The sequence below is a fragment of the Hemicordylus capensis genome, chromosome 6, assembly GCF_027244095.1.
Source record: "Hemicordylus capensis ecotype Gifberg chromosome 6, rHemCap1.1.pri, whole genome shotgun sequence".
NCBI lineage: Eukaryota > Metazoa > Chordata > Lepidosauria > Squamata > Cordylidae > Hemicordylus > Hemicordylus capensis.
Window position 1 is genome coordinate 89,879,048 of NC_069662.1, and position 15,380 is coordinate 89,894,427.

A 15,380-nucleotide genomic window follows, 5' to 3' on the forward strand; every position below is an offset into this window, starting at 1 on the left:
TTATGGGCTCCTGGGCCAATGAATTGAAATTGGTTTTGAGTTATTTTCATTTATCGTACAAATGGCTGGCAGTACAAGTATCTGAACTTAAGCACAGAGCTGGAAATTGTCTAGAAGCACTAACTGGACAGGAGCTTAACTTTTTCTAACACTTTTTTAAAAAATCCCTTTTGTGTTTGTGTTTTCTTCCAGTTTTATAAAAAGGCATTTACCTTATGAAGACTTTGATGGAGATAAATTTAGTATTTTTCCGGTAAGTAAAATCCTGTGATCTAGTTCTACAAAACCTTGTCCTTCATGAAAAGCTCATGCAGGACTCCCTCCCACCCGCCTCTCTTTTTAAAATGCTTTTCCTTTTATAGTGAGGAAAAATAATAATTCCTTTATATTGTTTCTGGAGATTTGGCCATGAAGTTACATTGCCTGGAGAAGCAAATTGCTCTGCCAGAGAGTGTCATGTTTATTGAATTATTAATAAAATGTGAAGCAAAGTTATCTGAAAAAATATTAAAATTGCCACTGTGTCTTATTTCTGCATTAAAATGAGCAGTGTGTCCTTTTTCTAAAGACAGTTGGGAGGGCAATGTTGATTTACTAGACCTTTTTCTTCTCGAGCTAGATCCTTATTTTAGATGCTTGAAACTAGAAGGGGGAAAATAACAATGAACATTCTATCTGTGCTTCTCTTACTGGTTAGACCTTGAGAGGGTACGATTGGAGAGGCAAAGACTGCAACGATGGAGACGCCTCTGTATATCCGGGTAGACGGTAATTTGGACAATGTCATCACTTTTGTTAGAACAGTCACTTCTTCTGAAATAAATCATTTTCTAATCTGAGAGGATTAAACCTGAAAATCATTTAATCATGCAGTATAACTTCAGTTAACTCTCAAATGGTTGGCCTATTTAGTAGTTCACATGCCATGAGATTTATATGTATTTTGCATGAGATATATGTAGGGATTGCATGAGATATATGTAGGGATATGTAGTGTATAATGGATTTGAATGGTCAGGATGTTTTGCATAGCAGAATTTCAGGTTATGGATGTGCTAAAATTACTATTGCCCAATATTTCTCTACTACTAGTAGTAGTACTATGAATATTTATATAACATTCTTCAACCAAATTTCTTTGGTTGAAGAATGGTTTACATAGAAAAATAAATACATAAATAAGATGATCCCTGTCCCCAAAGGGCTCAGAATCTAAGAATCTAAAAAGAAACATAAAACAGATACCAGCAACAGCCTCTGGAGGTATGCTGTGTTGGGGTTGGATATCTCATCTTAGATATTGCTATGTTTTCCTAAACAGTTACTTTGGGAAGAAGAAAGCTCTTGTGTCTTAATTTGGCTTTGGCTATTCTGTACTATGAATCTCTCCATTTTTAAAAACAACCCTGTATATTTATCAACACACCTAAGGGCCTAACTACACATGACATTCAATATGTTATCTAGAGATGAGCTTCCAAGGTGAAGGGCTTCATTTCCTTTACATATAGCTCACCTTCTCCTAGTCCAATGTACCCTTTGCAGCAAGCTGAGAGCTCAGCAACTCCTCTTTTGGATACTTTATTTAAGCCATTAGCCAATCTGTGAGCAGAACGATTATCTTCTCTCTTCCCCTTCCATGTTGTTATCTTTCAGGAACTGCACATATTGGTAAGCAAGTTCGCATTCCCCCCACCCACGCCAGCTCAGACTAACAGAAAGAATCTAAATTCAGGCACAGCCCTAATGTGCCTGCCGAGTTCTGCTTCCTAAGCAGAGACGTGCACAGCAGCACTCAGCAATAATGCACAATCTGAGCTGGCGGGGAGATACAAAAAAGTTTAGTAGATTTGTGCAGCTCCTGCTACAAGATAACAACACGGAGGGAGAAAATTAGCCAATCAGTTTTACTCACTGATTGGCTAATGACTGGACTAAGTTATCCAGCAGAGGACTTGCTGAGCCCTCAGCTTGCTGCAAAGGGCATATGAGAGTAGGAGAAGGCAAGCCATATTTAATAGAAAAGAAGCTCTTCCTTTTGGAAGCTCATCTTCTCTCTAGATAACACAATGTCATGTGCAGTTGGGCCCTACGAGCTCTTGTCTTTTAAGACTAAAATGCCTTGTCCTTGGCTTGTCATAATCCTTGGAAGCCAGGGCTGGGTTTATGTGTCTAGTGATACTTTTGTTCCCTTTATTCTATTATGGCTCAAGCTCCTGTCCAAGGAAGCATGGGAATCCTAACTTAGATGTCTGGGTAGTCATCTCTCCATCCTCACACACCTCAAACAACATTATTTATTCAAGTTTCACAAACACAAACAGTAATGCAAACAAAACCATAAGACTATCCCATCAATCCAAAACTCCTCACTTCACTCCTAAAATCGAGATGTATCAAAGAAAGGCTGTTTGTGTTTTATCATCCTTATCCTGTACAAAAAATGTGTTGCTATAAACGGAGTCCTGCAGATAGCAGTGGCAGGTCCCTGCAACTGGTCATGTTTTCGCAGCTTCAGCCAAATAGGAATTGCAGAGTATTATTCCAACCCTTGAGGTTGCACAAGGCCTCCACTTTCTCAACGCAGATTTTAACAAGGAAGGAAAGAGCCTTTCCCCCTTCTGATGTCAGCCAACAGGAACTGCAACAACGAGAGTTGGACTGGGCGGGTGCAGGCATGCTGGAAGCATGCCAGCCTTGGCCCCGCCCCCTGAGGCATGTCCGGCGAATGGGAGCTAGCTCCCAGTGTCACGTGCTCCTCCATAGGGGGCTGGGGCAAACAAGCCATGCCGCCTAGAGAGGCAGAGAGCAGCTGGCTTCCTCCTTCTGATATCAGCCAACAGGAACTGTGTTTCATGATTCCAGCTCATAAGGTTGTCCAAAGTCTCCCTTTCCCAATAAAAATTTCAGCAATGAAGGATGAGTCCACCCATTAGTGATTTCAGCCAATGTGAATTGCTGAATAAGATCCTATCACAAATTCTGTCTACAAGTATTCAGCCTAGTGATAGCTCAGCTCCTGCAGACCCTGTAATAAGGTCCGGAAGCAACCACGCCATTCTTCAGATGATACTCCACAGAGGAGTGATTCCAGGCCTTTCTTTTTCTTTCCCCAAGGCCTACACTCCTTTGCTTCTACTTTCAGTGAGGCACAAGCTCTTCCTAAAGCTGCTGGAAATAGCCATGACTAACCCCAGCCTATTTTATTCCGTACATATTGTAAACTTCCACCATTAGACATGTAATGCAACTCCAACCAATATGTATAAGATTCCTTTTCAGCATTGTATCCTAGATTCCCTTACAGTGCTGGTACAGGTCCCATTTCTACCATTAGCTGGCTACAGCTTACATTTTTCTCAAGTGTCGCATTCATCCTTCCAGCCCATGCTTATGGTGGTTATTCCTGTTATGAGAGATCAAACCAGGTGCTTTGGCAATCACTGTGATGGTTTTTGTTCAGGAGTTAGCCTCCTAGAAAAAATCTGATATGTGGCTTACCTGTCACTGCTTCTTTGTCCTTGTGGTAATGCCTGTCAGCCATGTCTGCTTTATCATGTTCTCCGTAACACTATTTGGTCTCCTTGAGATCAGCGAGTGTCGATATGTAGTTGACTGTTTTAATTTTCTAGAGCAGGGTTTCTTCTCTTGATATTGCTGTATTCCTTGCCAGAGATTCCCTTCCTGTTTTGTGACCTCTGTTCACAAACACAATTTGTTTCAAAGTGGATGCTATAGCCCTTCTCCTAATTACAGTGCCAAGTATCAGTTGTTGAGAAGGGCTGTTGCATCATGTCATTGGTGCATGACACACCACTGGACATGGGAACACAATGGGCATGGAAACCACTGCACACATGTGGTGCAACGTAAGGAACAAGAACCTTTCCTCCTCTTTTGACAGAGAACAATTACATGCCAATCGGGCCCTTAACTGCAGCTCTTGGTAGGGCCAGCCTTGATCAGGGAAACCTTTGGGTAATCTGAAAGCATTCCTTTCCAGTTGTGGATAGAACTTTTCTGCCTATATATTAGTTGTTTGCTTCCCATGAAACTGCTTTACATTTTTAGTCATCGTCCATGGGTTAATACAGGGATTCCTAGCCTTGTATCTCCAGGTGTTGGACAAATCCCATCATCCCCATCCATTGTGGCTGGGGATAATGGGAGTTGTAATCCAACATCTGGGGAGCCAAGGCTGGGAATCCCTGAGTTAATATATGATTCTCACATATTACTTTCATGTAATTTTTTTCCATGTAGATTTTCATATATTAAAATTTATGCAGTTTATAAATAAGAGCATCAAGAATACTTTTTAAAAAATCTTAGACTGAACTACATATATCTTGTGGCAGTGACATCAAACTGATTTCATTTGAATCTACTTTAGAATATTTAGTATCAAAAAGTGTTTAGCAAATTTGCCGTGCAAGTAGTTTATTTTTCAGTGACTTTGGAGCTTGACCAATCCTGGGTGCTGGGAGCAGTGTAAATAATCAAAACCAGGATACATTCGTGTAGTGTTATTAGTTCATTTATTAACATTTAAGTTCTCCCTGGAAAGGGGACAGAATTGATCTCTTCACTGATCACAGTACCTGCCTAGAATCAGGGAGAGGAGGGACCTGCAATTTCTGTATTCTGAGTAGCGCAGAAATGTGTGTCCATGATCAGAGAGAAATCCCCGAAACCAATCCCAGAGCCATGTGCTCATGGAGTTCCTGCCTGTGCTGCCTGTCCCACTCACATCAGTTAGAGTGAGCAGCTCGTGTGTGTGCATCCCTTTCTATACATGTAGTTGTCCCTCTGTTGAATCCAATGGGATCCCCTTCTTATGCATGGCAGCTCTGGATGTGCAGGAAAACCTCAATATGCTTAGCAAGTTGCTAAATTGGAGTGACAGTATACATGACCCTATAACACCAGTAGCCACCTAATGGCACAGTGGGAAAATGACTTGACTAGCAAGGCAGAGGTTGCCGGTTCACATCCCAGCTGGTATGTTTCCCATTTGGGAGGCACCTATATCAGGCAGTAGCGATATAGGAGGATGCTGAAAGGCATCATCTCATACTGCATGGGAGATGGCAATGGTAAACCCCTCCTGTATTCTACCAAAGACAACCACAGGGCTCTGTAGTCGCCAGGAGTTGGCACTGACTCAATGGCACACTTTACCTTTATAACACCAGTAGGGCTTAGTAATTTGTGAAAGGTAGTGGATCGTTTAGTCCTATGCCCTTGTCAGCTGGTTCTTCAGATGAAGAGAAAGCTGATAGAAGTCTTAGAAAGCCAGACTGCCTAGTTCTTGTATATCGTCTAAAGTATTTATTTCCATGCTAAAGTAAAATCTAAATAACTACTTAGTCACCTTCTATAAAGCTGTTTTCATTTTCTTTCTAATATTCTTTTTCTAGCCCTGATAACTGGGATGCTCATGGGGATTCTAACTGTAATGGTATATGGGTGAGTAGTTATGTATTAATAAGAGTACAATATCACTTGTTGAATTGCATCATGACATTTCTCCATCTTTTGAAATCAGTCTATCTCTATCTGTAGCATTTGGACCAGGGCTGTACAACTTCGGCTCTCCTGTAGACATGTTGGACTACAGCTCCCATTATATCTGACTATTGGCCACTGTGGCTAGATACAGTGGGGATGGAAGTCCACAAACAGCTGGGGGAGGGGGATGCGAAGTTGTGCTGCCTGGGTCTAGAACTTTGGCACAGCAGTGTACTGTGGAAACTGTCTCTGTGAATGGAAGGAAAGTTGGGCTCATGCAAGGGATCCTTGTGTAAGTGGAAGCAGCTTCTGCTAACTGTGTTGAACATCTGGATGCCAGCCTCTGAGAGTTTGTTTCACAGGCTTGTTTCATGGGTTTGGTTTTGTGTGAGAATAAATAAAAAATAAATACCATTCCCTCCACAAACATAACCACATACTCATCCTACCTCAAAAAGCATTGTATGCAAGCCACTCCAGAGAGCCTACTACTGCTGACTCCCTGGCATAGTGAAGCATAGTCCCCACTGTATAATCCCTATTTCATAATTCATGAGGCTACTGGATTCTGAGCAGGATATGTGACACAAGCTTTCATAAAACAAATGGCAACAGGGTGGGAATGTGCACTTAACAGTATGAGCTGGAAATCAAAGAATCGCACAACTGAGTCTCTGTGTTAAAGGGGCTTGCAAAAAAGGTTTGTATGGCATTGAGGACTGTTGTTCAAAGAAAGAAAAAGTCAGAAATCTTCACTGTGCATGTCCCTGAGTACATCTTAGGTGGCTTTTGGGGTTCCAGAAATTGGTGTTTTGTTGTTGATATTTTGATTTGGCCGCTCATAAATTTTGAATTTGTGTATGTTAGCTGCCTTGAGTTCCTTTCTCAAAGTACTATAGAAGGGACCATAAAAGTCTTCTAATCCTATGGTCCTAGAAGACTTGGTCTTTCTAGGACTCGGAGGCTTGGAATAGTCCAAGTCCTAGAAAACTGTGAGGCCTTCTAGTCTACTTCCTGCTCAGTCCAGGAATCTGCTAAAGCATCCCTGACAGATGGCTGTCTAACCTCAGCCTGAACACCTCTAGCAAAGGAGATTCCACCATTGTGTAAAGGAGATTGTCCCACTGTCAAACAGCTCTTGCAGCTAAGACATTCTTCTTTACATCTAGCCTGAATCTGCTTCCTTGTAATTTCAGTCCATTTATTCTAGTCAGGAGCAACAATCCTTCAAATATGTGAAAACTGCTGTCATACTGTATTTCCCCTTAGTCTTCGCTTCTTCAGGCTAAACGTTCTGAGCACCTTTTGCTGTTACTCATGGGTTGTGGTTTCCAGATCCCTAAGCGTCTTTGTTGTTAACATCTGAACACATTCCAGTTTATCAGTGTCCTTAAAATGTGGTGTCCAGAACTGGACACAGTGTTCCAAGTGAGGTCTGACTCATGCAAAATAAGGAGAAACTAGTACTTCCTGTGTTTTAGATGTTATGCCTCTGTTACCACAGCCCAAGATTGCATTTGCTTTTTTAGTAGCTGCATCAGTTACTGGCTCATGTACGTGATCCATTAAGACACCAAGATCGTCTTCACATTTACTGCTGCCAAGCCAGCTCTTTCTTCCTTTCTTCCTTCCTTCCTTCCCTCCCGTCTCTCTCTCTCTCTCTCTCTCTTTCTCTTTCTTTCTATTTGCTCACTGCCCCAAGATTTATTATATTTGTACACTGCCCCAAACCTCCGTCTCTGGGTGGCTTACAGCAAAATAAAACAGAAATTTAAACCTTAATACAATATTAAACCACAAGTCTAGTTTAAAAGCTTGGGTCAACATTTTAAAGTTGACTTTTTAAAAGTTGCCAGAGATTGAGAGGTTCTCATTTCAGCAGGGAGGACACTCCAGAGTCTCAGGGTGGCAACAGAGATGGCCCATCCTTATGTAGCCACCGGATATGCTGGGGGCAACTGTAGACAAACCTCTCCAGATGATCTCAATGGGCGATGGAGCTCATTGTGAAGAAAATGTTATCTTAAATACTCTGGGCCTAAGCTGTTTCATAGGTTATAACCAGGACCTTGTATTTTGCCCAGAAATGTATTGGTAGCCAGTGTAGTTCTTTGAATATAGGAGTAATATGGTCTCTTTGAGACCAGCCTAGCTGCTGCATTCTGTACCAACTGCAATTTCCGGACCACATACAAAGGCAGCTCCACATAGGCGTATTACAGTAGTCAAGTCTGGAGGTTATCAGCATATGTTCTGAGGTGGTTTATCTCAAGAAATGGATGCAGCTGGCGTCCTCTTCACCTTTTGAAGTGCAACAATCTCCAAGGGACACCATCTGGAATCTGCCTGAGAGGTAGCAGCAGAACCACTGCAAAGCAGTACCTCTCATCTCAGCCCTCTCAGATGGGACAGATGGCTGATAGTATTGAAAGCTGCCGAGAGATCGAAAAGGACCAACAGAGTCACACTCCCTCTGTCAATTTCCCTTTACTTTCTGATCTGTGATTGTGGAGGGATGATGAGGGTAATGGGCTCATTCGGCCCCCCCATGCAAACAAGGCTTTATGTGAGCTGGGTGCTTCATGTGTGGGCTAGATTTATGTGAACCTGCCCTTTCTTTTAATGAGGAAGGAAGAATCACATACATGGGGCTTCTACACATACAGGCTTGTACACAGAGTATGCATCACGTCTCACAATACCTTATACACAAAAGGATGAGGTACACATTTGCGCACTTTCTCCACCATAGAAAATAATCTTCAGCTAAATGAGTTTGTGAATAGGGCCACTGGTGTACATGTGGCTGCAACTTAAGCTGCTCCATAAAAGGAGGCTGCCTGTAATTCAAGTTGTGTTGCTGGCACAACAATTTCTAAAAGGCGGGGGGAAGTAATGCAGAAATGAAATAGTGTTTATCTGGAACAACATAGGAACATAGGAAACTGCCATATACTGAGTCAGACCATTGGTCTATCTAGCTCAGTATTGTCTTCACAGACTGGCAGCAGCTTCTCCTCGATGCCCACTGAGCCCATTACTTTATGTTTTTGCCCTGGATCCGATCCTGATCAGGATTCAGAGAGAACCCCATCTGCAAGGACTCTCGGTCTCTATCCCTCCGCCCTGCGAGATCTTCCTGGGAGGGAGGAGGAGGGAGAGTGATGGGATAGCCGAATCACCTGTCCACTCAGAACCGCATTCTGAGTTTAGGGTAAAATTTGTAGCTCATGCCAATGATGTTACATTACTGTTATCAGATGAAATGAAATCTCTGTAATACTAGACCTGGGAATATGGCAAGATCTCGGGCTCAGAATTAAATGCTGACAAAAGTGTATTTGTTAAAATGGACCCCGAAAGCAAGCAACTCTCATGCCTACCCATCTCTGAATGTAAAAGCGAAGGAGCCCCAGAGTCCAAACTGAAGTGGATAGATACAATAAACATTTTGGGGATTGAATATGGGATTAAGGAAAAAGTCGGGGGGGGGGAATTGGAGAGATTGGGAAGAAAAAGTAATGCTTAAAATCACCATGTGGAAAAAATGGAGCCTTGCCATGTACCAGAAACTTGCCATGTACCATGGTTTATATCCAGACTTATCTGATATACCCCCGGTGCATAACCTGGCGGTAGTCTATCCACCCCTGCTCGATCTCCTTCGGAGAGTTGAAAGCCAGATCTTCCGTCTAGTATGGCACACAGCGTCCTTCCCTTTGGCCCGTGCGGTAGCATTTAAGGAGGTTGAGCGGGGAGGCCTAGCCCTACCTGCCCTGCAACCCTATTTTGTAACTGAATTCATGTCCTACAATTTTGGAAACTGGATTTTCGTGAATGTCCATAATATGTCCAACCTCCTGCAAAAAACCTGGGTCTCGCTTTTCACTCTGCGTTGGCGCAAGTCAGCATGGGGCATAGCATGGTGGGGGAAAGGATCTTTCAATGGTAATATCACACAGGTATTAAAAAGAGAACACCCGGACTACTTGAGAGATTTGTTATTCACACTTTAAAAATGGAAGGTTGAATCGGATCTAATTAAAGGATCCTCCTCAGTTAAGCAGCTAAGGAAAACAATTTATGGAGAGATTCTAGAAGTGGGTTTTTTAAAACCTGATTTAGAACGTAAACGCTACAAACACCGCACCTCACAGTACTTGTTGCAACCTGATCACCCTATCGCTCTCTTTAAGGAGAAAAAAGTCCCTTTCCATTTATGGGAAACAAGGTGACACTTATACCACCAAGTACTGCCACTTAATGCGCCTAAGTCATGGCTCCCAGAGGACAAGCAAGAGTGTCCTAAAATCACCTGCAAACAGAAAGTTAATGAGCTAGGCAAAACATTCAGGGAAACCCACTCACATTTCTTAAAAGAGTGTGTGGTAGCCAAAAGAGTGTGGCAGGGAGTAAGCAAGCTGTTAGAGTGGCCTGATTTGGAAAAACAGACTTGAGAAGAACTAACCTCGGGTTTGAGCGATAGAACCTCTTTTCGAGGTCCCAGAAAGAAACCTTCAAGGAAACAGGATGGAACGGGTGCCCTCATACTAGGGAACTGGAATGTTCCCCTTCTCATAATCAGGTTAGTAAACCTGCATTTATGCAATGCTCGTGCATAGGAATAGGGTGGGAAGACGCGACCAAGAGGTACACGCAGATGAGACAGTAAATCTCTTCTGGAAAAGTTTGTATGGTTATGTGCAAAAAGACAAGAGTATCTCTTCTAAACAGCAATGGGACAAATTATGGAAATGGACATTGGACGTAACACCCCCCCTCCCCCCGATTACCTGATGTGCCTTGTAATCCCCCACCCCCGAGTTACAGTACTACCTGCATATACAGTACCTCATAACCTTGTGGGTTTCCAAATTCTTGTGTGTAAATCTTTGTAGATATATCATGTACAAACAACCACTTTGTATATAATTGTGCTTTGGAAATGTACTGTATGCTTTGGTAGTTTGTTGGTTCAATAAAAAAAATCTTGTCCTATTTTTTTAAAAAAATCTATCTTGGAGAAGCCAGGCAGGGAACTTGAAACCTTCTGCTCTTCCCAGAGCGGCTCCATCCCCTGAGGGGAATATCTTGCAGTGCTCACGCATCAAGTCTCCCATTCAGATGCAACCAGGACAGATCCTGCTTAGCTATGGGGACAAGTTGTGCTTGCTACCACAAGACCAGCTCTCCTCTCCAAAGACATCTGCTTCATGTCTTTGTCCAAACCCACAAACTAATTATCTCTTTCCCTCTGTCAGGGTGTTGATCCAAAAGATGGCATCCCATATGAACAGAAATTCTGTAATGGTAATTATTTTTATTTTTAAAATATAGCTGACACAATATTCTTAGTGGTTAACATCCAGACTAACATTGAATGCACACACAAAAAGTTCTGCACATAAAATGGGAGCGGGGCAGTTTTTGCCCATTTCCTCCTCTCTGCAGCCTACGGTACCTCCTGAAAATGTGTCGCTAATTGTTGTAGCTCTCTTAGGGACATATTTTGGGGATACACAGTGGGCTATAGACAGAAGGAGAGATCAGTGAATATCCTCCACCACCACCCCCTGCACTGTGCAAGTGAAACATTTTTTGGCCACATGTGCCATGTTAGTTTGGATATCAGCCAGTGAGTGTATTTTATAAAGGTATTTTATTAATTTTTTTTTTCATTTCAAATAGCCAAATTAATTGTAAACAACTGTCGATTTATGAACTGCTTTTTGAACAAGCAAGGACACCATAGGTTGTGCCCTTATAAACGAAGCTTTCTGTATTCTGCAAGTGCACTCACTATGTTATTGTCAGATGTACCTATCTCTTTTCTTTTTCAGGGAAAACTAATTCTGAGAGCTGGATGTAGAAGTCAGCTGTGCTCAGTGCTAATTGTGGAGGGGGATGGCATCCCATTCCCCCTCCCCACTCCATAGAGCAGTTTTAAGTAGCAAAAGGGTGGTGGTGGAGCAGGAAATACAGTTGAATTCCTCTATGAACTTTCCATCACAGAAATAAACAAGCTGAATTTAAACAATAGAAGGAAGGCAGAGATCGCACCTGAAGCTTGGGGGAGGCACAAATCCAACAATTAACTTCGTTTCTGAAGCAGAGGCAATTATGATGAGCTGGTTCACACATACAGCTTAAATGTATTTAATGCTAACAGCGATTGTAACAGCAGTATGTCTGAACATGAAAAAGCGCAGTTAAGCCACAAAAGTTAACTCCAGTCTTTCCCGACTAACTCCAGTTTATACCCGAGATCTTTCCTATGGTTCACCGCCGATAACAGTGGTTATGCCACCGAAGCTGCACACCCAAACTCAGAAATTGAGTTCAGCACCTCTGTCTGACAGCAATCACCACTCAGAGATTCAGCCCCTTCCCCCACCCCACATCCTTCCCTCTCTTCTCTGTTCTGTCTGACAACAGTGATGTGTGTAAAGAGACACAAATACAAACTCCTACTCTACTAATTCCTGCTTCAAGGTGTTGTAAAATCTTTTGTTTCCCAGTCAAGTAAAATCAAAAGCAAGCCAGACTTCTAGAGCTGCAATCCTCTGCACCTTTACTTAAGAGGAAGCCCATTGGACTGAAACATTTACTTCTGTGCAATCCCATTTGTTTACTGCAAGGACAGGGAACAGTTCAGGCATAAGAACAGCCCTGTTGGATCAGGCCCAAGGCCTGTCTAGTCCATCATCCTGCTTCACACAGTGGCCCTCCAGATACCTCTGGTGGGCCACAGGCAAGAGATATGTACATGCCCTCTCTTCTGCTGTTGCTCCCCTGCAAAAGGTATTGAGAAGCATCCTGCCTCTGAGGCTGGAGATGGCCCACAGCCACCAGACTAGTAGCCATTGATAGACCTGTCTTCCATGAAGTTGTCTAAGCCACTTTTAAAGTCATCCAAGCTGGTGGCGATCACCATCTCCAGTGGCAAAGAATTTCACAGATTAATTATGCGCTGTGTGAAAAAGTACTTCTTCTTGTCAGTCCTAAATTTCCCAACCTTCAGTTTCATGTGATGATCCCTGGTTCTAGTTTTGTGAGAGAGGGAGAAAATTTTCTTTCTGTTCACCCTCTCCAATTCATGCACAATTTTATACACTTCGATCATGTCTCCCCTTAGTTGCCTCTTTTCCAAAGTAAAGAGCCCCAGATGCTGTAGCCTTGCCTCATAAGGAAGGTGCTCCAGGCCCCCAATCATTTTGGTTGCCCTCTTCTGCACTTTTTCCAGTTCTACAATATCCTTCTTAAGATATGGTGACCACAGTACTCCAGATGTGGCTGCACCATAGATTTGTATAAGGGCATTATAATATTAGCATTTTGATTTTCAATCCCCCTCCTAATGATTCCTAACATGGATCTGTGAGGGCAGAGAGAGAGAACTATCACTTACTTAAGAGGAAACCCATTGAACAGAATCATTTACTTCTGTGCAATCCCATTTGTTTACTGGAGCAGTCCAGGGCAGGGAGAGAGAACTGTCACTTACTTAAGAGGAAGCTCATTGAACTGAATCATTTATCAGCAAGCCTGTAAACTGTTCTCAAAACTCAGAAAAACAGCTACTATTTCATGACACCTGTGCCCTTCAGAGCCACAGCCTGTTTCCGGTTTTATCTTCACATTTCAAACTTGGAGGGGCTCCCGTCTCCTTCAACTCCAGTTAGGCTAACTGGAGTTGTTTTCTGTATGTTCACAGTGTGAATTGGAGTTAGGATGTTTAACTCCAATTAGCATTAAATCCAGTTAAATTGTACATGTGAACCAGCCCTATCTGTTATTTGCAATGCTAAGGCAAGTAGAAGCCGGATTTGCCCTGGGTTGGGGTGGGGGGACCATGCCAGTCCTCTCCTCTCCTCCATGAAGTTATCCAAACCCCTCTTAAAGCCATCCAGGTTGTTGGCTGTCACCACATCTTGTGGCAGAGAATTCCACAAATTCCATAGACCCCCAAGTTCCATAGACAGGGTGCCACCACTTAAAGGTCCCTCTCCCTAGTAGCTCAAGGCTACATTAGGAACACATTTGGGGTTAAGAAAAGAGACCTTAAAAATCTAGATTGTACTTTTTCAAGATGCCCCAAGTTGGAATAAGGGACTAGTTGCACTCCATATAGAAGCTGTGCTGTCGATTTTGCCGTAAATAATTTAATGGCAGCGGGAAGAAAATTCCCTCCCTGAGTTCAATGAAATCTTAATAAGGCCGTAGCACTTCTTTGGGCCAGGAAGATCTTAAGGTCTGATATTGAATCAATGAAGGAGCCAACCATGGGGGAGATGTTTTGTGGAGACCTTTATGCTTTGTAGGTGATATATGAACTGAGGTCATGGACCTCTGTGGAGCTCAAGGACATGCACACCAGGGTTCTCTCTAACAGAGATTCCCAGATATTGTTGACTACAACTCCCAGAATCCTCAGCTGTAGTGGCCTTTGGCTGAGGCTTTTGGGCACACCCTCATCAACACAAATTGGCCCATGATGATACTTGCACTTTATTGACAGCAGCCCTGACTCAAAATCATGCAACTTCTCCAGTGTCAGTGACTGACATGTGGCACAAGGGAACGTAGGTGGCTTGAGCATTGCCTGAACCCCTGCCTGTATGTAAACACCTCCCATGGGGAGGTGTGCACACAGTTATGCAATGTGATGCCCATTGGAAATAATGGGCATCGCTTCACACACAACTGCATACACAGAGCTCTTAACTGCCCTGCAGTGTAGCCCTATCAGAGATGTTTATGCATGTGCAGGGACACGGGCAATGTTCAATCCTCTAGCACTCCCTTGGACAGTACATTAGCCTGTTTCTTTTGCCATCTGTACTGAATCAGTTCTTAGCAAACACAAGGCAAGATGGACAGGAAGAAGCGACATTCACTCTAGATTTTGAAAGGATGTTAAAAGCCAGTCTCTTTACCCATCCTCCTCCTTTGTTAGTGATGCAGCATTACATAATCATGGGTTGCTAGTAGCTCTGAACAGATCTATAAAGCCCTATGTGATATCTGAAGTGCAAGTTAAGGTCTGATATTATCAAGCAATATCCATTGTGTAAAGACTAGATTGTGCCAGTGGAAGAGGCTTGTAATTTTGCCCTAACGGATCAAATTGAGAACAATGCTCTCAGTCGTCTGATTTCATTAAATGTTTAAACTTTTATTGAATGTACTGCAGATAATAAAAATTTATGTTGCTCCCAGCAGAGTTCACATTACAATACCAATTTGAACTTTAAAAGAAACCTAATAGGAATTGGTGTAACTTAGCACACGCTTTTTGTAAAACTGATAGATGCATCCATTTATATTCTAGGTTATTTATAGTGCAGGTGGACTTGAAAATCCTGCTTTGGGTTTGGATATGAATACAAATAATAAGTTATTATTAAGGACCCTCAGGACGGAGGTTTTGTTTTTAAAAAAATTAAAGGGGGGGGCATGCTGGGGGGGAGCTCATGGCGGCAGGGGGGCCCTCCAGAGCCCTTCAGGTGTAGGTGCCAAAATTATGTAGCTGTGCCCCTGTGTGTGACATCCCTGAGCTTTCAGAAGGGGAAATCCTTCCTCTTCTTCCTTTGTTTGAGTTGGAAGAATTCTACTTCTGACTGTGGTTTAGAAGAAGCCAGGATCAATTGTGTCATTCAAACGCACTGATTTTGGTTAATTCTGACATCAGTGACATAAACCTAGATATGAAACTCACTTCAAAGTTTGGGTTCATATCTAGGCTTATTTCAAGTACTGAGGTTAGAGTAAACCAAAATCAGTCAGTTTGGATGACAGGATGGATCATGGCTTCTTACTAACTGCATTTGGTGGTAGAATTCTTCCAGCTTACGTGAGGGAAAGGTAGT

At 42.7% G+C, this 15,380-nt stretch overlaps 1 protein-coding gene across 5 annotated transcripts in view; it reads left to right on the top strand.

Moving 5' to 3' along the window:
* AOAH (acyloxyacyl hydrolase) overlaps positions 1–15,380 on the top strand; it is a 132,771-nt gene that overhangs the window by 65,509 nt on the left and 51,882 nt on the right. For all 5 annotated transcript variants that reach the window (XM_053265148.1, XM_053265146.1, XM_053265147.1 and 2 more), the window contains 4 exons: positions 193–253; positions 698–768; positions 5,421–5,469; positions 10,773–10,821. In XM_053265148.1, the coding sequence (XP_053121123.1) occupies positions 193–253; positions 698–768; positions 5,421–5,469; positions 10,773–10,821 (230 nt within the window). The remainder of the gene's footprint in view (positions 1–192; positions 254–697; positions 769–5,420; positions 5,470–10,772; positions 10,822–15,380) is intronic.